The following is a 22,425-nucleotide window of genomic DNA, read 5'->3' as shown; positions in this document are numbered from 1 at the left end:
GGCAGAAGAGAAACACAAAGACATTAACGGAACAGTGAGGAGGTGGTTCGCCAGCACCCAGCCTCCAGCAGCTCTGTGGCACTGTGCCCCGGGAGGCCAGAGGCAAGCCTAGGCAGAGCACAGAAACCCTGTGCCAGGCTCAGACCTCCCCCCAGGGGTGCCACACAGGCCAGCCACCCTCCCCTTCAGCCCACCACCCAACAGACGACCAGACGATAACACCCAGGGCTCCTGAGGAGGAGCTGCAAGCTGCAGAAGACATTTCTGCTGGTCCTCTCCCGCTACCGTAGCTACGGCAGGAAGGCATACAAGGAGGTCTGGTCCTCCACCAGCCAGCATCCATGCTGAAGCTGTGAGAAAGACACTCGGACCAAGGCACAGCACAGCGTAGGGATGAAAGGAAGGGGGTGAGCGGAGCACTGCGTCGAGGAGAGAGACTCCAGGATGAAGTCTCATCAAGGAAGAAGCAGAACCACAGAAAGGACAAGTAGCACTGGCAACTTTCTTCATTCACCCACCGAGAAACAGAAATAGGATCATTTTTGGATGTATTTCTTTTGGAAATGAGCCAAACTGGCAACTAGAATCAAAGTCTTCAAAAAGTCTATACAAAGATGTATCATACAAAATGTACAGGAAAGTTCTCCAAAAAAAACCAGACAGACAATACAACAAAAGGAGAGCAGAGACGGTGTGAAACCACAGCTAACAGGTCCTGCCCCTGCTCTGGAGGGCAGGAGCGGCATCTGGACAACACGCTCCAAACACAAAATACATTACACTATATACAAGACCGTATAAAGATCAGCATCCCCTTTGGTCTAACCAGGAGCTCTCCAGCATGAAGTTGGGGCAGTTCAAACAATCTGCTCATGGAAGTGTTACATGCCGAGAGGGGAAAAAAAAGTCCAAGGGAATGAAATGGTCAACTCTAAACCATAACCAGAATACAGCCAGGCCACCAAGGGTACAGAGTTTAACAGTCAATTCTGGCTAACAAGTGCTTTGCGGGCCAGAGCGCGTTACTCCATCTCCGTGAAGCGAGCGAACATGGCTTTCCGCACTGCGTCTTTGTACGAATCTGCAGTGGAGACACCGTAAGAGCTGCCCTTGGCTCCCAAGCCAGCTCCTCTCATTCGCACTTGGGCCTGCAAGGGAAGAGAGACACACTTCAGCTCTGCAGCGAGAGGCCACAGCACCACGCAAGACACCGTAGAAAGACTCATCAGTCCAGCCAGCTTCTCAACCTCCCCTGGGGATACCATACAGTCATAAACACTGACATCAAGAGATCAAGACTGCACACATCATTCCATGCTTGCTGGCTTCACACCGCTCTGACCCTACCCCAACAGGAGCCAAAATGAAAGTGCATGGAACACAGTTCCCAGCAGCATAACCCAGAGCGCAGACAAACCCAGGAAAGCTAACTGGGGGGAGGGGAGCCCACCCTAAGCAGCACCGGGGTATGCAGCTCGAGCCCAGGCCCACTGCCACACCACCTCAGGAGCGGACTTCTGAAGGAAGGAAGCACAGCCCTACTTGTCCAAGTCCCAGCTCTGCCCCAGCTCTAGCATCTGACAGGACAAACAGGAGCAGCAGCTAATGTGAGCAGAGGCAGGATGGCAGTTTCTTCCACAAGAGATCTTCCCAGTGAGTGCTTCTGGATAAACCACCAAAAGGCACCAAACCTCACCAAGGAAGCATCCATCTCTACGTACCTCAATGGGTGCTGTGATGCCCTGACATTTTCTTCCCAAGCCTGAACCTTCCCTCCAGCCCATGGCCTGCAGCATCTTGTTGCCTATATTACTGTTGTCAAGGCCATCTTTGGTGGGCTGCTCGTAATTACTGCAGGAAGAAGAGATGAGTTAACCTAATTGCTCATTGTGCATTGAAGCAATCGCTGAGGAGCTTTTGGATACATACACTGTGCCAGCATCATACACCTTCTTGCGCTTTGGCTCAGGGGGCTCTGGGATGCCGTACTTCTCCCGCCTCTCAGCTGCTCTGTCTCTGTATTTCATCTGCATGAGGTAACCAGATTTAGTACTGATTTAAAGACACTTTTGTTCATCTTTGAGCTATGGAAGTAAGCTAAACACCTGCTATTACAGAAAGCTGTCCACTGCAGCCTGCTAAAACATGGCTTGACTACCACCACAGGAAGGAGAACCTCAAACTCCAGTCCCTGGAGCACATCAGAACCTGCACTGGGGTTGGAAGCACCAAGCCCCAACACCTGCTGATTAGCTGTTGACTGCCACTCGAAGGTTTCTGGTCCCAGTCTGGCAGCCCTGAGCTGGAGGTGGAAGGACCCTCCCCTGCTAAGCAGTAGCTGTGGGATATGGGACACTTCTCTCCATGTAACAGGACAGCTCTGAACCTTGACCCAAGAAGGTGTTGGCTTACAAGGATTATCTCAAGTGACGTGTGTCAGGATAAGGAGAGCTCAACGTATCATCTGTGCAGGTTTTCCATTAGCTACTCATCTGCTCAGCTCAACACTGACCTCTCTCTCGCGCAGCTCCAAGGCTTCAAGTTCCTGCTCTGAAAGCTTTGATCTCCTATAGATATCCATGTTTTGCTGAAACAAGAAGAGATTCACATTAACAACATGAAATGCACAACAGCTTTCTACCCAAGTAGCTGAGTTTTGGGAGAGCAACAATCCACCTGCAACTATTTTTGCTTTAAGAAGAACAGTTTTCCAAAGAGCAACATGCATCATGGCTTTGGTTTACACACTGAATTATGGCAACCAAGTACCTTCCTGACAGCATAGTGCAACTACCTTGTGCAAGTCAGACAGCTGCTGGTGCCGAATCAGAGCATCTTTGTTTGGGAACTGCCTTCTACACAGCAGACAAGCCATCTTCTTCCAGTCAGTCAGCTTCTCTTCCTCATTCTCCATTCTTTCCAGTAAGTCCTCATCGTTGTCGCTATCACCACTGTAGGCAGCCACGAGGCCACGCTGGAAAGGAAGGACAGTGTTAAGGAAGTGCAAGTGTCACCACAGTTCAGAGGAGAGCCCAGGAAGGGAACACAGAGGCTGTAGATGGGTTTATGGCACAGGAAGGGCATCACACTCTCATTACTAAGGATGAAATGCAACTCAAAAGCACCACACATTACACTGGCTGCAAGACTTAGCTCCCACTAGCCAAACAATAATTTGAGTACAGTGTTTTTAGAAACCTCAAAACCTCAGTTGAACTGTTGAGGCTAGAAGCAATCACAGCTTTTCTCAGTGTATCTCAGTTACCCAGCCTACTGCACTTGCACCAGACCACTGTAACCATCACAACCTTTTACAGAGGATGCCATGGGAATCCAGGTTGGAAAGCAAGTATCTGCTAGACCTCCTTCAAAGTGCTTTACCAGTAACTTTTGGGAATACCTCTGTAAGGTATCTCACACTCACCTTCAGTGGATTTTCATCGTCCCCATTTTTCATCACCTCTGGCAAGATCTGCTGTCTCTCAGACAAAGCTCCCTGGATGAGACACAAGAAGGCGATGAGCACCAAGCTCTCTGCCATACCACACCCCGCTGCACACTATTGCCAGCACCTTCACCTTTTTCTCAAAGAGGGCAAAGCCTGCATCTGCAGCTGCTGACTCTTTCCGTTCCTCCTCCCTGGTGCTCAGCGGCTGGAAGCTGTTCTTGAAGTTCTCTTTCTGCTTGTTCAAACTCTTTGCCCAGCGCTCCATGTCTTTAGCAATCTGAAATGCAGAGTGGTTTGCTCAGACAGCTCCCCTCACAGCTATCAATCTCCTGTGACACAGACTCAATCTTGCATGCCGTTGCCAGAACAAGTCAACCCACTACCTTTTATTTTTAAATCACAGGACACTGGATGTAGTGCAGCTGTTTCCCTGTATACAGTGTTCAAAGATACCGCAGCTTGTTTGCTTTACTGTATGAACCCTTCTTATCAATCTAATCCTCTAAGTGATGGCTCAGTTATACTCCCACTGGTCCTGGCATGATTCCATATGCGTTCCTCCTATGCAGAGCTTATTTCTGCACTGAAGCCTTGCCAACTCCACCTCTTCTCAGTGCTCTACAATGTCTGCAAATTGCAGGCATGCACCCCATTGAATAACCTAGGATTTCCTTTGTCATGAAAAAGGACAACTATTATACCATTCCACAGAAGGCTTTAGCCCAGTTACAATCCCATTTTGTCTTTTACCTGTTGAGCTGTTTTACTCTTAGGCTTCTCTTTCTTCTCCTTCACTTCTTTGGTGGTGGTTGTGGTAGCTGTTTGTTGGTATGTGATACCTTCCGCAGCAGGCATATAGGTCTCCTTTTCACCATCCCAGTAAAGGTACTGCTGGGTTAAGGCATTGTAGTAATACTGCCAGAGACAGAGAGTCAGACATTGAACACCTCATACAAGCTAAGCATCCAAGGGAGAACCCAAGCAAGCTTTCTGATTCAGACTACCACATCAAATGGGAAGGCATTTTGCAGAGTCCAAACAAGTTCTGCAAACTCCACAAAGGAGTCAAAAGGCATGAAGCGGCTGAAGCCTCTGTCTCTAAACACAGGTGTTGTGCCCAACAGCACTATGGAGAACCTTCTGCCTCTCCCCAGAGACAACCCACCAAAGCCCAGAGCAGGGTGCACTTTGCTGGGCACTCTGCAACAAAATAGCTCAATTACAGCGTCCTTGACAAGTGCTAATCCTATATGGGCCAAACTGTGAGAAAAATAAAGGAAAGGAGAGAAAAATGAAGGGCTACACCAGACCAAAATGAAGTCCCAGCCCTAGGCAATCTGCTGAGAGTTATCTGCTACATTTGGTATTTTGTGCACTTCAGAAAGTTAATTTCACTCATATGATGAGAGAGAGGGAACTAATGGACCTTAACAGTTAGGACAGGTAAGAAGAAAACTTGTGTTTACCTGGGAATTAGGATCATAGTAGAGCCCTGTTACAGGATCGTAGTAATATCCTGAAGATTCATCATATTGGTAGGTGGAAGTGTCAGGGACAGCTGTAAAAAAATTAGTGTGGGACATGGTCATTCCAGTCAAATTCAGACAGGTATCTTTCTACATTTCAGGTAAAATTCTGAAATTATTAGCAGCCATGACAGCAGACATGGCTGTAAAGGGCTCATAATCACCCGTGCATAATACACTCTCCAGGGACACCTTCACCACTGACATACAGTGATAGAGCACTCAGCCAAAGCCAAGTCTCTCTCTTGGTATACAGTGACAAGATATCTGTCCCCAAGAGCAACTCCCGATGGCTTACCGTACTTGGTTCCAGGGACTACGCCAGTCGGGGGAGCCGTTTGTGCCTGAGTGCTAGTGGTAGGTGGTGCTGATTGTGTCTGAAAAAAATCCCAAACCAGAACCTCAATTAGAAAATCTGTCACCAAGGCGTAAGAAAACAGGACAGCGAGCCAAGCATGAACAGCCCACACTACGCATACAACAGCTAGCTCCTCTTCACCAGTACACTTAGCACTCGCCTTTAACAAAGAACAAAACTGTCACAGTACAGAAATGGCAGATGACTTACGACCACAAGCACTGCCACTAACCCGTGGACACTCAACAGCTTTGCTGTACCACCCACTTTAAAGAGCAAAGGCCACAGCTAAGCCAGGTATCCCACATAACCCTGGCATTGAAAGCAAGGGGTAATTAGCACTGTAATTACCGGAGAGTCAGGTGAGTTTGTCTGTTGATTATATAACTGAGGACTCTGGGACACAACTGCAGCTGTGGTGGTAGTGACCGGAGCTCCTGCCAACAAAGAGCAATAATGGATAAGCCAACTAATTTGTAAAACAGTACTTCATCTTTGGGCTAAAATTACTTTGTTTACAGTTTCAGCTCCTAATTCCAGCTCCAGCAGCCAAACAAGGCAATAAACGTTCAGAAGGAGACAGATACACAGTGGGTATTTTCTACCCAGACAAGGAATAGTTTCCTTTTCAGGAGGAAATATTCTGCTCCCAAAGTCAGTGATTCCTGGCTTGAGAGCTGCTAGCACTATAGATTTGTCTAAAGCTGCTCACACAGTTCTCATGAGTTCAAGGCTTTTGTTAATAGTCTGAAACAGAGGCTGCTCTCTCATCTTGCAGACTAGAGGTCCCACTTGAATGGATTTGTTATGGCTCTCTAGTAACACGTACTCATTCAGACATCCCGAGAGCAAAATGAGCCAAGTCTCCCTTTACCCAGCAAACGAACATAAAGGCTAAGGTAAAATACCACTATTGCAAAATTATCATTACAAACAACAGCATCTCCCACATGTCAGAAGTACTACCTGATATGGTAGCTGTGTCTGTGTCCAACACTCCTCCTTGATTTTGGTAGTACTGCTGATAATCCTGGGAGTACTGTGAAGGGAAATGAATGACAATGCAAGATGAGCAGATGCCCACATTACAACAACCTACCAGTTAGAGCACAACCGCCACTACTAACCTGAGCATACTGTGTGTAGCCATCCTGTCCTGACTGGAGGTAGCTGTAGTCAAGGGTGCTGCCTTCTCCAGTCTGTGGCTGAAATTCAAGCAGGTAATTTTTGTCAGGGACAGATAAGTTACTGCATTTAAGAATTTCAACACTGCTTAGGCTCCAGCCTAACTGTCAGAGCAGATCTGTCACAGCAGCTTTGGTCAGTTCAACCAAGCAACTGGGCAGCAGTGAAATAATATGCGCTACGTTTTCATCTTCAGGAAAGCATGACTAAGAGCAACAGCCTCCAAATCATACCTGAGTGGATGACCACTGAGCTGCAGCAATGGCTGTACTTGCCACAGAAAAGGCGCTGACTCTGTTACCATCCGGGAGAAGCAAGTCTCTGTAACCACAAAAATCATGCATCTGAGTAAATATTGCTTTTTTTCTGAACTGTCTCCCTAGGCAAGGAAGTTGAGTCTGCCCTTACACGTGGATTTCTTGGCAGTTACAAAACATTCTGATTGTAATGAATGAGCCAAAGCACTGTTTGGCAAGTAAAGGAACTTTAGGTTCATTGTTATACAGTCAATAACAAGTCACCAGGTCTCCAAGGAAACTAGCATACTGTGTACACAAGCAGTTACGATGTTATCTTCAGAGGACTGGAAATAGGGGTGGTAGGAAACACTACTTTCACTCTCCTCATATACAGTGAAGAGCAGGATGCATGCAACAACACTTAAGGGAAGCAAAACTTTGGAGTGACAGTAATCTTAATAAACGTCTGGGTGACAACAATAAATCTCTAATATAAATGCAGGGGCGGGGGGAGATAAAAAATAATAATCAACTGCTATCGCAACTCACTTTCTGGCACTCTTTGCAAAGTCAACACCAATTGTTTTGCCATCAATTTTTAATGGTGGCTGAAGACTTTGTAAAATCTGCAGCAGTTGAGAAGCATCCTACAACAAGAAATACTCATTATTACAAAAGGCAGGTTACTGAGGAGGATTCAGAAGTTCCCAAAGCTCCAGCTTTTCACATACAGCCACTGAAAGCAGCTAAAGCTCTAAGAACACCTACATCTCCTCATACTATATGCACCCACGTGCAAATAGTGCAGGTTTCCCTGGGCCACTGAGTATTAAACATCTTCTAAAAATCTTAGCTTTATCAAGCAGATGTTTGCCCCAAATTACTCCAAAATGGCGGTCAGCAGAGACTGAGATCAGGCACCTGTTTTCATCCAACAGTTCCACTCTGCCTAAAGTAGGTCCAAACAGATCACATTGCTGATTGAGTTTGGTATATGCAGGAACAGAGATTTTACCACGCTTCAGGGACCCTGTCCCAGTTTTAACCTCCCTCACAGTTAAGAGGTTTTCCTTGTACCTCACTGCAATTTCCCATGTTTCAATTTATGGCTGTTGCCTACTGTCCTATCCCTGTGTAGCCTCGAGAACAGTATGTCTCTGCTGTCCCTACACCCTCCCACTGGATGCTGCAGAGAGCAGCAAGATCCCTCTCCTCCCCCTTCTCAAGGTGGAAGAAGCCAAATTCTGTGCACCTTCTCCCACATTATATGCCCCAGCCCTTAACTTCTGTGATCAAAATACAACTCCAGACCATTACTTTTGCGATCCAAGCATGAAGAACAGCACACTGCTACAAAAATAGCTTTCCCGTGTGCTCCAACATCCTACCACCTTCTTTCCAAACTGCAGCTAATAATGAAAGGCTTTGACACACTGAGTGTCAATTAACCCTTGGTGACCTGGGACGGTCCTTCAGACAGCTCAAAGGCTCTAAACGCTTCAGCTACAGAAGCACATTAACAAGCTGTTTCTCTCCAGCACATCAGTAAGGCCCTCACCATGGCAGAAGACAGCTGCACAAACGCAAAGCCTCTATTTTGCTGAGTCTGCTTGTCTTTGATAAGACGAATATTATTGACTGCCAGTGATGCATACGGAGACAAGGCAGTCATGATGGATTCCACTACTGTGTGAGGAGCAATGTTTCGGAGAATGATGGCTGAGGAGAAAAGAAAGTATGACATTAGCTGTGCACATAACAGCTTTCCAGAGTACTTCAAGTTCTTCAGTGGGCAGTCTGAGGTACAGGAAGAATTTTAGTACTTATTGTATAATGTGAAATGTAAACACAAGTCAAAGATAACTTACTATCACAGTAATAATCCACAGACTGAACGGCTTCTGCTGCTCCAGGGGGTACCTCCTGTTCCGAATCTTCATAGGAAGAGGAAAATATTTTAGTCACAATACGGCTCATTCACTCAAACTCAGCATTTCACAAGCCAGCCTAGGACCTACAGTAAACTTTTCTACAAAGGACAGAAAGTGTCCCACAAAATCAAACGCAGCCAGAGATCAACGTAACGTACCAAATTTGTCCGCTCCACAGCGGAAGCATTTTAGCCTCCTTCTGAAGTTGTAAAGGCAGCACTATGAGGAACAAGAGAAGCCCAGTAAGAATTCAGGTAATTTTTAACAATGCTGGCATTTGCAAAAACTAGACATTGAAAGTAACACAACAAAGCTAAATCCACCAGAATAATCAAGAACAGCAAAAGCCACCCTTGTCTGTACCACAGCTGCTTTTCAGAACATTCCAGCTACCTTTTCCCTAGTCCTCCTTAATTATTTAGTTAAAATAACTGTATGGTTTTCAATTTACAATCCCAGGCATAGTAACTACTTTAAAAAGCACAATGCTAAAATGAAAACACAGGCTGGAAAACAAGTTATCTTTATGGGCAAAAAGCGTAGTTAAAGCCCAACAAAACAGCCTGGTCTTCACCTTATTAAATCATCTCCACTTGGGGGGCAGTGCGTCTGTGTCAAACAAAGAGCACAGAGCCGTATGTAGCAGATCAGCAGCAAGTCAACATTAGATTGCTCATCACCCAACGACTTCATATTCTAGTATAGCTCACTGCCCAATTTCTGTGTCTTCTGGGGCAACACCTCTGTCACTCTGTCTACTTTACCACCAGAGCTACAAAACCTTTTAATTCCTGCATCTTACTATTCCTATGATGTCATACAGACCAGCAGTACAAGTGGATCTGAATCGTGTATCACTGTTCAAACCACTGAGCTGGTGAAGAGCGCTGAAGCAAAGACAAACTCCCTCTGGTAAAAACATGCACCGTACCTTGTTGCAAAGCCAGTCCTCAAATTTAGGCCTGGGGTTGCTGTAGTGCATCGCAATCTGCTTCCCTTGAATCACCAGCTTTTTCTGCAAAAAAAGTGGTTTCAATTATTCCTGTATCGAGGCACATATGTCCATTTTCCCATGGCAGAGCACCCTTCGGAGGAATCAGTGCTCCTGAATTAAATGGACAACATATGGGGAGGATGTGGAGGACAACCACCGCCACCTACACCCTGCCCATCCAATCCTGCAGAGAGGAGGACGAGGGCAGTAAGAGAATGGGATGTGGAGCAAAGATAAACGGAATCAGGGAGTGTTGAAAAAGCTGGCAAACACTAAACGCTGACATGGAACCACAAAGTGTCTCGAAGGAGACAAAGTCCTAACCTGCTGTGTTCAGGACTAACACATTTTTTGGAGTCTCTTTGCCCCCACATTTCTATTCACTTCTGGTATAGCACTGAGCGACTTTTTAAACATGTCCTTAGGTGACTGCTTCACTTCTTCCCCTACTCCAAATACCCCAGACCTCTTAACAACCACATTTGGATTACTTTTCCAAGTACTTTCTTCAGAAATGTCCCTTTGAAAATACAGTAATTCCTCCCAAAGGGACCCTGCTTAGACTTCTTGGAGGCTGGATTACAAGTGCCATCAACTGAAACGTAACTCAGAATAGTCTCCTTTGACTAATGCATCAGTTCAATTGGAAGCCTGCACGAGACGTTTGTGTTCTTCATTCAGGCAGGAGCTCTCCAAAATGAGTAACTAGACTGCAAGTGAAGCTTCTCCAGGGGTAGGAAAAGTTCATAATGCTTTCAGCATGTCCTCTCATTCTGACTTTAGAGGAGTTAGGAATTTACATCTATTTAAGAAGCCTTGACTCTCAGCCTCACACTTTGCAAAGTGTGGGTATGCAGAATGCCCTTTCGAAATATGGCCATCACATACTTTAGTCAAACAGGTGGAAGTATGTCTGTGGAAGCACCTATTAGAGGCCAAACCCCAGACATTTTAATAGAAGAGCTATTTTTTATAGCAGGTTGGCTTACTGCAGAGGTACCACAGAAGTGCCAGGACCGGTGGCTTTTCTGATAACAGGGTCTGACATAAATCTAGCACGTAGCATGAACAAGGCTCTCACATTCTGCACAACTAAATAGGGCAAAGCCATTTCTCCTACCGGCAGGAGGGAGGGTTGGAGGGCCCAGCACTCACTGGATATGCACACATAGAAACAAAGCTGCTGGCATAGTTGCAATACATCATTCTTTCATCTAACAGTCAGCAACCGGGCTGCTGGGGAGATTCTATGTTTTCCCTACTACTAGGGTGGCTGGTTACCGGAGTGAATTTGAGTATCTTTCAATAAATTATGCATCAGTACAGCTTTGTATATATTAAAATTATCTCATTTCTGAAAATATGCTCAGCATTAATTTGATATAAATCTTCCCACTGTATCCACCAACCCTACTGAGCAGCATGTCAGGAAAACAGAATTTGAATGCTGCTCTCTGGCTGGGGAAATCACCCATGATATGGGACACGCGAAACCCTATTGCAGCACAAGGCACACAACAACTTCCATCTGCTGGAACTAACCACCTATGAATCCCATTACGGTGCCATTTCTTTATGCATAACACCAACAGAGCAGAATAGCATTCCTCATGCTGCCCAGGGACCTTCACATCAAATAACTGGTTGCAAAAAAAAAAAAAATCCCTTGACGCACTTTGCTCACTTTGAGAGTATTTTTAAGTTCTGTTGTTGAAACAGATTATGAATATTCAAAAAGGAGCAAGTGAAACTGTTTGCAGTGCAACCGGAAAAATCTCATTGGAAAAGAAATTAGAGGACTCATCACATTTTGGCTCCTTATCAATTCATACTCCAAAGCCAAAATACACAGCATAACATATGTGAGACCCCACTCTACCTAATGTAGTTGGAATAAAGATGCTTTTCCTCTAGAAGAGCCAGTTCTCCCTCTTTAACTGGGGGAACACACTATTGCCATGAACTGACACTTCTCTTTCAGGATTAATACCAACGTAATGCAGAGATTTGGTGCTTTCTCTGGCAACAGAGAAGGAAACACCAGGTGGAAATAAGTTAGGAATTTCTAAGGACTACCTGCTAAACCTTCATGAGCCAATTAAATCGAAACCAAGTCATTTACAACAATGGCAAGTTTTACCAGGGAGTGCTCAAAATGGCCAATTTTCTCTTCTAATTTTACCTGATATTTTGTCCTACTGTTACAAATTTTAATATATACAAAGCTTTTATTCTTTTAAATCACTGTTATGGAACAAACCACTCCTTCCACCTTTTTTTTTTTTCCCTTTTTTTTTTTTTAAACTGTACAGACTTGTTCCATTTTCAGGAATATCTAGACTTGGTGAGTGAAGCAACCTGATTGGCTTCCATCCAGCTGGTAGCATCTTGAAAGTGATAAAACTCCACGAAGGCGAAACCACGGCTTACACCTAGAGACAGCATTCAGATATAGACGGGATACTTGTGTTAGTCAGTTCCTTTAAAACAGGTGAATCTCTCTCCAACTGCTTCATTACTTCATGACAAAGCAGCTTTACAAATGCGACGTCAACTGCTGGGATCTGCTCGTTATTTTGCCATGGCAAGGAACCAAGCTCCCTTAACTGGCTACATTTCACTCGATTTGAATCCATGTTTAAAGGTAACCATGCAACAGACTACAAACTATTAAATGGGTTTATACTAGTATTACTTACCAATACCTGTTAACAAAAACCCCTGTAGACAGACTTCTTTTAACAAGTTGACCAGCTATCTAAAAGTCTTCCAAAAAGCCACATTCCTTAGCCATGGCAAACCTTTTATTTTTTTTTATTGCATGTGCTTGCAGTTTGGGGACAATTCTGGATACTCTTTTGGGCTGGGGAAGAGGAAGGTGATGTCAAAAACTGGATTAAGAGCTCTCACCTGTCTTTCTTTTCATCAGCCTCACGTCTGCAGGCTGAGGACCTTCAAAGGACTCAATAAGCTCGCGAATCTGCGTGAGATTTTAATCAGACAGTTAAATTTTCACATCTTGGCAGACAGCTAGTACAGTCACAGAAGCAACCTACCTTACAGTACATGGAAGAGGTACACAGAAAAACAACATTCTCAACACTATCTCAAGAGAAAAAGAAAACCTTTACAGAGAAACCAACAGGAGGCTGACAAGCACCAGAGAACCCACATAGTCTTTTGCTACGCTAAACCAACTGTCACCTTCACTTAGGCCACAGAATCATCCAGAATCTGAATCCCTACGATCTTGTGTGCCAAGGTTATTTGTGCAAGATTTGGCAAATACTGTGCTTGCTCCCAAATTTTTATGAAGAACACTGCTACCATCCCTCTCCCTTCATATCTAAATAGCTCTGGCTCCTAGCAAAGGAAAACAAGACAACTATACTATGAGGCTCCATGATGTATGTATTCTTAAGCCTCACGCTACAGTACTCATGCTCTAACAGTTCCCCTTCTGTTTTCAGGAGATTAAGTAGATTTGTGAAGAAAGTATCATCACAGAAAAAGCTGAAGAGACATCAGTTCTTCAGCCATAACTAAGCTGCTTAAGTTGTGGCACAGGCTATATAAATTACCGTGGAGAGGCAGGTAGGAAAAAGAAACACTTTAACAAATTTTTTAATGTCAGACCAGAAGACAAAAGGAGGTTCTTCAGCAGCTCTTACAGAATTCAAACTACATTACATACAACAGGGCTGCTCAGCAGACTCAAAACTGATCTAAAGCTGCCTGTTTACATGCTGACTGGAACAGATGTCTCCAGTGCAAGTAGCTTTTTTTCATTAAAAAGGTGGAAAAAGCTGGAAAAGTACATACACAGTCGTGTCACAGTAATGTTAACAAAACAACTAGTAGTTCCAAGATGCATCATCCACGCTCTAAAGATGAGTCCAGTATTAAACTTTCCCATAAATTATGCTACAGTGATTTGCACAACTGTAGAGCTACAACATTAATAACTCAGCAAAAACTGTTCTGAAGTGTTCTGTGTAATGTCTGACTGGGTTGTCTTATTTGGATGCAGGAGCCTACACTTTATCAAGCACTTATGAAAATATTAGACCAGCACACAAAGATTAAAAAGAACACTCAGTATTAGGAGGGTAGTGAATAATCAAGAAAAGTAAAGGCAAAAAAAATTCCACTGCAGATATGGTGCAAAAAGGATTCTCCATGTTAGCAATCGATGCACAAAGATCTCAGAGGCAGAGGTGGAGTCTGCCTGAAAACAAACTGTAATAGCTCAGCTTTTACGGGGTTCTCCCTCACCCCTCAGATAACACTTGTGGGCTTGTATCTTGGTAATCAAAATAATCCAGCAAGGAAGAAAAAAATTTTAAAAATAATAAAAAAAAGAAAGCTCAAGGCTGATCACCTTCAACATCTTTCTATTTAAGAAGTTAGATAACCGTGTACCAAGCTCATTTGTACATGCTCCGTCAGCTCCACAGCAGCCATTTTGTGACTTCCACAGCTGTACCCACACAAAGCAGCTTTGTGAGGGCATACTCAGCTGAGGAGCTCAGTGTCTGTGTTTAACCCCACCAGTCAGAACTTCTGGCCCCAATAAAGACCTCGAAAAATTCAAGTACCTCCTCTCTGTCTCTCTCCCCCTCCCCTCTTGGGGTGCGGGGGGTGGGGCAGGTGGGGGAGAAGAAGAAAAAAATCTGCCTCTTCCCTCCAATACAGAAAGGAGCAGGTAGTTTAAAATCCACTCTTAGGGAAAACATCCAAACATGCATGAAAAAAGACCATTCACAGATTGTTCCCTTTGAAAGAAACTGGTTAACATTCAACTGACCTCTGTTACTTAACAGTCGACAATTTAAAGCCTTTTAGGATTCAAAATGGCAGCGTGACCAACACGGTGGAGAGGGGGCCACCATGATGCAGCTTTCAACAAAATGGCAGCAGCGACTACCACACAGACCTGCCAACACAAAGCCACAGACTTCCCAAAGTGCAAGAAAAGCAAACCCCCTTCCTGGCTACTTACATCGTTCTCTGTAACCGTGATGGGAAGGCCACGTAACATGATGGTTTTACTTTCTTTCTCATCGTTAATGTCGTTCCTGTAGTCATGCTCTCCATAGTCACCATCGGAATGGTATCCATCTTCTGATTTGTCACTGTTCCTGCGCTCCCGTTCCCTCTGAGAAGCCAGCGCCCAGAATTAACCACCGCAATTTCTAGCGGTGTGCCCCCGCAATGCCATAAAAACAAACCGTAACCAAAACACCAACTCCCCATACGACCATCTTAGGTTTGGTCCTGACGACCGCAGGCAGAACACCAAGCTCAACCCCCCCCCCCCTTCGCCCTAGCGAACCCCCAGGATTCCAATCCTGGCACCGGGGACAGGGCTCCCCCGGCCCTAGGAGAGCTCGTACCGGGACCCCAGGCTGGGGCGAGGCCACCAGCACCCGCCCTGGCCCCATCCCTCCCCCCGGGTCGGCCAGAGCTGCCCCGTTCAAGGGTCCGGCCCGGCTCACCTCAGGGCTATCATAATCGCGGCTATCGTAGTCTCTGTCATAGTCTCGGCTGTCGTAGTCTCGGCTGTCGCGACTGTCGTAGTCTCGGCAATCCCGGCTGTCGTAGTCCCGGCAATCGTAGTCTCGGCTGTCCCGGCTGTCGTAGTCCCGGCAATCACGGCTATCGTAGTCCCGGCAGTCCCGGCTGTCGCGACTGTCGTAGTCCCGGCAGTCCCGGCTGTCGCGACTGTCGTAGTCCCGGCTATCGTAGTCCCGGCAGTCTCGGCTATCACGGCTGTCATAGTCTCGGCTGTCGTAGTCGCGGCTATCGTAGTCGCGGTAATCATCGTAGCGGTCACCGCGGCGCTCCTCACTGGACCTCTTATAGTCAGAGTCCCTGCGCCGGCTCCGTGACTCCCGCTCATCACGGTCCTCCCTCTCCACGATGGAGCCGTAGCGGCCGCTCCGCTCCGTCCTGCTCACGCTGCGGGGCACACCGGGCCGAGCTCAGAAAGAGAAGAGCTCGCAGCGACCCCCACCATCGCCCACCTCGCGGGGCCGACCGCCCCCTCCCCTCTCCCCCTCCCTCCTCGCCCTCCCACCCACGCTCACCGCTTGTCCGAGCCCATGACGCTGTCCACGATCCGCAAGCACTCAGCGCAGCGCTAACCGCCACCACGGGGCGCCGAACACACGCACACAACCCCTCGCTCCCTCGCCACAAAATGGCGCCGAGGTGACTGGCCGTCTTCTACCCAGGAGGCACCGCGCCCGCCGCCTGGAAGTTTCCAGGCGGTGCGCAGGCGCAGCGGCGGACACCAGCCGCGGGGCACGCTGGGAGTTGTAGTGCGGGGCGTGCGGCCCCTCAGCCGCCCTGGGTGGGAGTGGGTCTCCTGGCTGGGTTTCTCCCCACTCCCCCGTGCCTTCCTGTGGACCGCAGGATCACGGGAGGGTTTGGGTTGGAAGGGACCTGCAAAGATCATCCAGACCACCCCCCCTGCCATGGGCAGGGACACCTTCCACTAGACCAGGTTGCTCAAAGCCCCGTCCAACCCGGCCTGCAACACTTCCAATGATGGGCCATCCACAGCCTCTCTGGGCAACCTGTTCCAGTGCCTCACCACCCTCATCACAAGACATTTCTTCCCTATGTCGAATCTAAACATACGCTCTTTCTGTTTAAAACCATTGCGCCTTGCCCTGTCACTACAGGCCCTGGTAATAAACCCTCCATCTCTTACAAGCCCCCTTTATATACTGAAAGGCCACAGCAAGGTCTCTCCGGAGCCTTCTCTTCTCCAGGCTGAACAACCTCAACTCCTCCAGCCTGTCAGGATATTAAATAGTACTAGTCCCAGTATGGACCCCTGAGGGACACCGCTCGTTACTGGCTTCCACTTGGGATGTTGAGCCATTGGCTATAGGAGTGGGAAGTGGGGAAGCTCTGGAGAGGGTGGTGGGCCCATAGAAGGACCCTTTTACCTACGGGTCCAGGCATGGAGAAGTAAAGACAAATGTAAAGAAAAAGGCGCGCTTGGGAAGCACTTCTCCTTCCCCAGGCTCGACGCCAGCCACCACCTCTCTTTACCCCTCATGGTCTCCACCCGTCGTGTTCTCGCCACCCTACGCTCAGTCCTTCCCCATCTCTTTGGCGAGGCAGCGGGTGGCACGTGGGGTGGGACCTCTGGTCTCCTCCTGCCACTCCTTGCTTCTTCCTCATCTTGCCTGGCCCGGCGCCGGGTCCTCAGTGGGATGCAGTCCCTTTTGGGGACTACCTGCCTTGGTAAAACTACATCAAGTTTTCTGCCCCTGCGGGAGGACACAGGGCTGTCCCCTCGCCTGCGCTGCCTCGGGCTGACATGGCAGAGCCCAGGTGCTACCAAGTCACCGATGCTCTGGCTCCAGCAGCATCGTCCATGTCCCCAGCAGGAAGGGCAGCTCTGCCTCCTGCCCACGCCACCAGCTGCGCAGCCGCTCCTGCCCGGGGTCGTTCGCCTCTTACAGCAAGGCAGCTTGCAGGCAGGAGAAGGCAGCGATTACTGCGAACCCTTCAAGCAACATTCGAATGCCAGCGTCTGGTCCTCCTCCCTGCCTGATCCTCAGCCCTGCCTGTCTGGCGGAGACCCAAGAAAAGAGATTTAACATGCAAAATGATGCAGGCGTTAACCCTTTCAAGACTGTTTTCTCTGTCCCAGAGCATGGCAAAGGGGAGCTGGCTGGAGGGGCAGCCGGTGGTAGGGTGGTCACCCCTTGTCCGGGGACCGCCTGGCAGGCAGGCAGGCAGGCAGGCAGGCAGGCAGGCAGGCCTGCCACAGGGTGCACGTGCTACCCGGGGGCATGACAGCTGTTTCTGCCGTCATCCCTGGCCACTGCCTGCTCTTGCCTAGGGAAAAAGTTTCGCCTCCAGACAGGCTGCCCAACCTGCCCAAAGGCTTCCGGAGGCTCCTCGGCGGGGAGCGGCCGTGCCTGGCGCTGGGCTCGCTGGCCGCGGGCAGCGGGAGCAGGTAGGACGTGGCTGCTCCCTGCTCTTCTGCCCGCTTTGCTGCCCCTCGGCAACCCCTGCTTGGCTGGGACCAGGGGGACAGAGGAGATGAGGGGCTGCCCAAGCTCCTGCTGTGACCAAATCAAAGCACCCCTTCACTGGGCTTGGGAGAGATCAGAGGGGGGGCATTGCATGCTCGGAGGGGGGGCATTGCATGCTTTCCTCTCCTGCACCCCCCTGGGGGCACAGGGCTGGGGGAGCCTTGGGGACACACTCCTACGGGTTGGGAGTCCCTGGTGAGGGGAGGTGGGGACGTGGCAGGGCTGTCCAGACTCTCCCCACCCCTCCAGCAGATCCTCATCCTCTTCCAGCTCTTCTGACCAGAGTTTGCTGTGCAAGCAGCCGTGCCCCCGCCTCGTGCTCCCCCTCAGCTCCATGTCACTGGACTGTGTCCTGTGTCTCCCCTTTGGGGTCCCCCAAGGGCTGGAGGGTGCTGAGGGGCTCTGCCCCCCACCCCAAGCAGAGGGGCAAGGCTGAGACATTTCAGGGCAGAGGTCCCATCCCCTCCTCCATCCTGGCCGTGCGCTGGAGGCGTAGAGAAAGTGAGGCACAGCCCAGCCAGACTTTCCCGGAAGGGCAACTTGGCATCTCTCGCCTCCTGCTCTGCTCTCCCCAAGGATTTTGCTGGGGGATTAAGGCTGTGCTGGCCCCGCGGGGGTGGCTCAGTCATGGCCTCCAAGCGCCACGCATCCCCCCCGAAGCAGCCGGATGGCAGGGGCAAGAAAGCGAAGGGGGGAGAGGAGGATGACGCCTGGAGCTCCACCTTGGCAGCCCTGAAAACTGCCCCCAAGGAGAAGCCCCCTGCCACCATCGATGGGCTGTGCCCCCTGAGCACGGCGCCGGGTGCCCAGGTGAGGGTGAGGCTGGGGTACCCAGTGAGGTGGGGATGGGGGAACGTGGGCAGGAGGGATGGGGGGAGTCCCAGGGCAGTCCCTGCTCTGCTGACACAGAGGCAGCCCCAATTTTCCTTGCAGACCCCCCTGCGTCCCTGCTGGGACAGCTCTGCACCCCCCCCATCCCCAAACGCTGCCCAGGTGTCAGCCCGGGCGGTGTTGCTTGCTGTAGGTCTATGAGGATTACGACTGCACCCTGAACCAGACGAATATCAGCGCCAACAACAACAAGTTCTATATCATCCAGCTCCTTGAGCATGATGGTGCCTACAGCGTCTGGAGCCGCTGGGGTCGCGTGGTGAGTCCACCCTGGCACCACTCGTGTCCCCCTCCACGGCTGTCCCCACCCTGCCTTGGGACCTCCAAGAGTCAGGGATGAACCTGGTGGTCCCCATCCCTTGTTACCGGTCCCAAAGTGAGCAACCAAGTGGCCCTGCTATAGCCCCTTGTTGGGGGGGGCTTCAAGGACTTGCCCCCACACAATGGGGTCAGCCTGGCCAGGGGACATGGCACCTGTCACTGCAGTGACAGCGAACATGACAAGCCAGAAAGGAGTCCTGGGGTGCCTCCCTGAGCTGGAAGGACCCCCAGACCTGATGCTAGTGGCTTGGAACGTTCCTGCTTGCTGCCCTGCAGCCCTGCCAGCCATTGCAGCCCTCTGCTCCCAGGTTGCTCCCCCCAGCATGGGGCTGGTGGAGCAGGGATGCAGCGGGGGTCCTGACCACTGCTGTCCACTGCCAGGGGGAGGTGGGCCAGTCCAAGCTCATGCCCTCCACCTCCCTGGAGGCTGCCAAGAAGGACTTTGAGAAGAAGTTTCGGGAGAAGACCAAGAACAGCTGGGCGGCGAGGGAGAACTTTGTTGCCCAGCCGGGGAAGTACACACTCATCGAGGTGCAGCCAGGGGCCGGGCAGGAGATGGAGGTTGCCCTCAGGGTGAGTGTGCCAGGCAGCCAGGGTGTCACTGCGGTGGGGTGGTCCTCACATCCCACCCCTGGCCCACTGGGCACCAGGACATCCAAGCGGGTCAGCAGGATGGGGTGGGTTTTGGGAGGGGTCTGAGTGAGAGCTGAAATAGCCCGCGGGGAGAGATTTGGGGCTAATGGTTTGAGATGGAGTGGGAGGGCATCCCAAGTGAGAACCATGGGCATCCGGGTGGCATCGGTTGTGGAAAGCAGAGGCAGCGCTTGCCTGTTGCTCTGCTGCCCGTGGTCCAGGCTCTCCCCACCGAGACGGGCAGCCCCGGTGCCGTGCCCCCACAGCCTCCTGCAGGCTCGCAGGTGATGCGGTGACATTGGGGGCCGGCAGGTGGATGGTGTGGACGGGGACAAGGTCTGCAAGCAGCGGGTGCTGCCCTGCACCTTGGACAAAGCAACGCAGGACCTGGTATCCCTCATCTTCAGCAGCGACATGTTCCGGGATGCCATGCAAACCATGAATATCGGTAGGAGCTGATGGGTGGCATGGGGTGGGTCTGGGGGCTGCGGCTGGGGGGTACAGGTAGGGAGGTGAACAGGGCAGAGGTCCCAGTGGATTTTAGAGCATCCCCACTGAACAGCCCGGCACCTGGTGGGACTGTGGACCCCCCCCATGCTGGGTAACTGTGTGTCCCTCTGGTGATGCTAGAGGTTCTTGGAAGTAGCTGTGGGGCAAGTGGGGTGGATGGGTTCATCCATGCCTTCCCCTGTCCCCCGGGCCAGATGTGAAGAAGATGCCACTGGGGAAGCTGAGCAAGCAGCAGATCGCAAGGGGCTTTGAGGCACTGGAGGAGCTGGAGGCAGCGCTGCAGGAGCAGCCCCCCAAGGCCGCCCGCCTGGAGGACCTCTCCTCCCGCTTCTACACCATTGTCCCCCATAACTTTGGGCGGGCACGGCCACCCCCCATCAACTCCCCCGACCTGCTGCGTGCCAAGAAGGACATGCTGTTGGTGAGATGCCAGGGCACTCAGCGGGTGGCATCCCTCCCCAAGTTGGGCTTCTGCCTGTGGGGCAGGGAGATGCTGGCAGGAGGCTGGGCTTGCCCTGGTTTCCCCGGCATAGTGCCCAGCACCAGCGGTGAGGATGTCCCCGGTCTGTGCCTGCCAGGTGCTGGCTGACATCGAGGTGGCACAGAGCCTGCAGGCGCAGAAGGTGAAGGAGGAGGAGGAGGAGGAGGAGGAGAAGGAAGTTGCCCATCCGCTGGATCAGGATTACGCCCTGCTCTGCTGCCAGCTCTCCCTGCTGGACCCGGCTTCCCGGGAATACCAGGTGCCGCCTGTGCCACGGTGCCCCATGATGGGGACCAACCGTGCCAGGCCTGTGCGCGTGCCAAAGGTGCCCACTGTCCCAGGGGGACCGTGGGCATTGGTGGGATGGCTGCCTGCAGTGACACCACTTTCCTGCCTCCCTCCCTGGCAGCTGATCCAAAACTACGTGACACAGACCGGACACAAACTCCGCATCCTCAACATCTGGCAGGTGGCCCGAGATGGCGAGGTGAGAAGGAGGAGGTGATTATCCCCATCCTGCAGTGGGGAAGGCCTGGTTGCATCCCAGGACTGCATTAGGGCTCTGGGCTTCTCCATCCAGGGCGGGGGTTCAGCCCAGCTGGCCAGGGGCAAACAGGCACCTGCTCCCCTGCCCCTCCAGCCTGGCACTGGGGTTAGGCTGGGGGGGTTGGGTGGCAGTTCCCCACCCCCAGGCACCCACATATTCCTCCGTGGACAGCCCTTAGCTCTGCATCTCTCCAGGATGAGCGCTTCAAAGCCCATGACCTCCTGGAGCACCGGCGCCTGCTTTGGCACGGCACCAACGTGGCGGTGATCGCGGCCATCCTGAAGAGCGGGCTGCGCATCATGCCCCACTCAGGCGGGCGCGTGGGCAAGGGCATCTACTTTGCCTCCGAGAACAGCAAGTCAGCCTGCTATGGTGAGGGTCCTGGGACGGGCAGGGCTGCTCGGGATACCCGCAGGGTCTGTGCAAGACTAGCTGCCTTTGCATACCCACTGCCAGGCAGCTGTGGGCATGCCAAGCCCCTTCCCTGCCATGGCAGCCGGTCCCTGTGTGCCAGAGTGGCTTGGGCACAACCAGGTGGGAATGACAGGGCTGGTGTCATCATCCCCATCGCCTTCTCCCATGGCAGTGGGCTGCACATCCAAGAAGGTTGGCATCATGTTCCTGACGGAGGTGGCCCTAGGCAAGCCCTACCGCATCACCTGTGACAACCCCACGCTGTGTCAGCCACCCGCCGGCTACGACAGCGTCCTGGCCTGTGGCCAGACGGAGCCAGGTGAGCCTGGGGCAGGAGGTGGCGTGGGGTCTGTGGGGCTCGGGTGGGCACGGGACAGGGTGGGGAGAGAGGCCAGATCTTGGGCTTGACGTGGTGGTGGTGGGCATCTTCTCACCCAGATCCTGCGCAGGATGAGGAGGTGCTGCTGGATGGCAAGAAGGTGCTGGTGTGCCAAGGCAAGCCCATCCCCATGCCCGCCTACAAGGACTCCTCCTTCGGCCAGAGCGAGTACCTCATCTACCAGGAAAGCCAGTGTCGGATCCGCTACCTTGTCCAGCTCCAATTCTGAGGGTGGCCGGGCACCCTGCGGTCCCATCCCAGCACCAGGTGGTGATGCCCACCAGCCTGGAGCACAGTGGTCTGGACTCTCTGGCCACCCCACCTGGGGCTTGGCAAGGGACAGGCTGGCATGGGGACAGAGCTTGCTTTGACCATGAATAAAAACCCTGTGCCTTGTACCGACTGGTGCCAGCACTTTCCTCCCTGGCGAGGTGGGTGTGGAGTAGGGAAGGGTGGTGGTGGGTCCCTGCAGGGATAGCAGCAGGTGGCTCTGGAGGGGCTGCAGCCA

At 51.0% G+C, this 22,425-nt stretch overlaps 2 protein-coding genes across 2 annotated transcripts; one reads left to right on the top strand and one right to left on the bottom strand.

Annotated features, from left to right (window-relative positions):
- Nucleotides 1-531: 531 nt before the first annotated feature.
- Nucleotides 532-15,941, bottom strand: RBM5 (RNA binding motif protein 5). The gene is made up of 24 exons (XM_052776241.1): nt 15,771-15,941; nt 15,180-15,642; nt 14,684-14,839; nt 12,592-12,661; nt 12,040-12,113; nt 9,619-9,702; nt 8,846-8,906; nt 8,625-8,690; nt 8,315-8,475; nt 7,306-7,403; nt 6,751-6,838; nt 6,460-6,537; nt 6,299-6,371; nt 5,684-5,769; nt 5,273-5,351; nt 4,915-5,006; nt 4,199-4,363; nt 3,579-3,725; nt 3,425-3,496; nt 2,795-2,974; nt 2,513-2,587; nt 1,930-2,027; nt 1,722-1,851; nt 532-1,148 (listed from the first exon to the last, which is right to left on the bottom strand). The coding sequence occupies exons 1-24, from the start codon at nt 15,785-15,787 to the stop codon at nt 1,023-1,025; spliced, it is 2,739 nt and encodes a 912-aa protein (XP_052632201.1). The 5' UTR covers nt 15,788-15,941; the 3' UTR covers nt 532-1,022.
- Nucleotides 15,942-17,498: 1,557 nt separating this feature from the next.
- PARP3 (poly(ADP-ribose) polymerase family member 3) lies at nt 17,499-22,315 on the top strand. The gene is made up of 11 exons (XM_052778974.1): nt 17,499-17,662; nt 18,318-18,551; nt 18,766-18,891; nt 19,335-19,526; nt 19,899-20,034; nt 20,291-20,517; nt 20,675-20,836; nt 20,987-21,064; nt 21,319-21,496; nt 21,711-21,857; nt 21,977-22,315. The coding sequence occupies exons 2-11, from the start codon at nt 18,369-18,371 to the stop codon at nt 22,144-22,146; spliced, it is 1,599 nt and encodes a 532-aa protein (XP_052634934.1). The 5' UTR covers nt 17,499-17,662; nt 18,318-18,368; the 3' UTR covers nt 22,147-22,315.
- The last annotated feature ends 110 nt before the right edge of the window (nt 22,316-22,425 follow it).

This window comes from Harpia harpyja, chromosome Z (assembly GCF_026419915.1).
Source record: "Harpia harpyja isolate bHarHar1 chromosome Z, bHarHar1 primary haplotype, whole genome shotgun sequence".
NCBI classification, from domain to species: Eukaryota; Metazoa; Chordata; class Aves; order Accipitriformes; family Accipitridae; genus Harpia; species Harpia harpyja.
Note: the sequence above shows the minus strand (reverse complement) of the source record. Positions and strands in the feature narration are given on the sequence as shown.

Excerpts from the sequence above, each read along its gene's own strand:
- RBM5 (XM_052776241.1), bottom strand. Across the intron at positions 9,703-12,039 it reads GCTGGATGGAAGCCAATCAG|AAAAAGCTGGTGATTCAAGG; the intron begins GTTGCTTCACTC and ends CTTTTTTTGCAG. Across the intron at positions 1,149-1,721 it reads GCATCACAGCACCCATTGAG|GCCCAAGTGCGAATGAGAGG; the intron begins GTACGTAGAGAT and ends CTTCCCTTGCAG.
- PARP3 (XM_052778974.1), top strand. The coding sequence starts at position 18,369 with ATGGCCTCCAAGCGCCACGCATCCCCCCCGAAGCAGCCGGATGGCAGG. Across the intron at positions 21,497-21,710 it reads CAGCAAGTCAGCCTGCTATG|TGGGCTGCACATCCAAGAAG; the intron begins GTGAGGGTCCTG and ends CTCCCATGGCAG. Across the intron at positions 21,858-21,976 it reads CTGTGGCCAGACGGAGCCAG|ATCCTGCGCAGGATGAGGAG; the intron begins GTGAGCCTGGGG and ends CTTCTCACCCAG.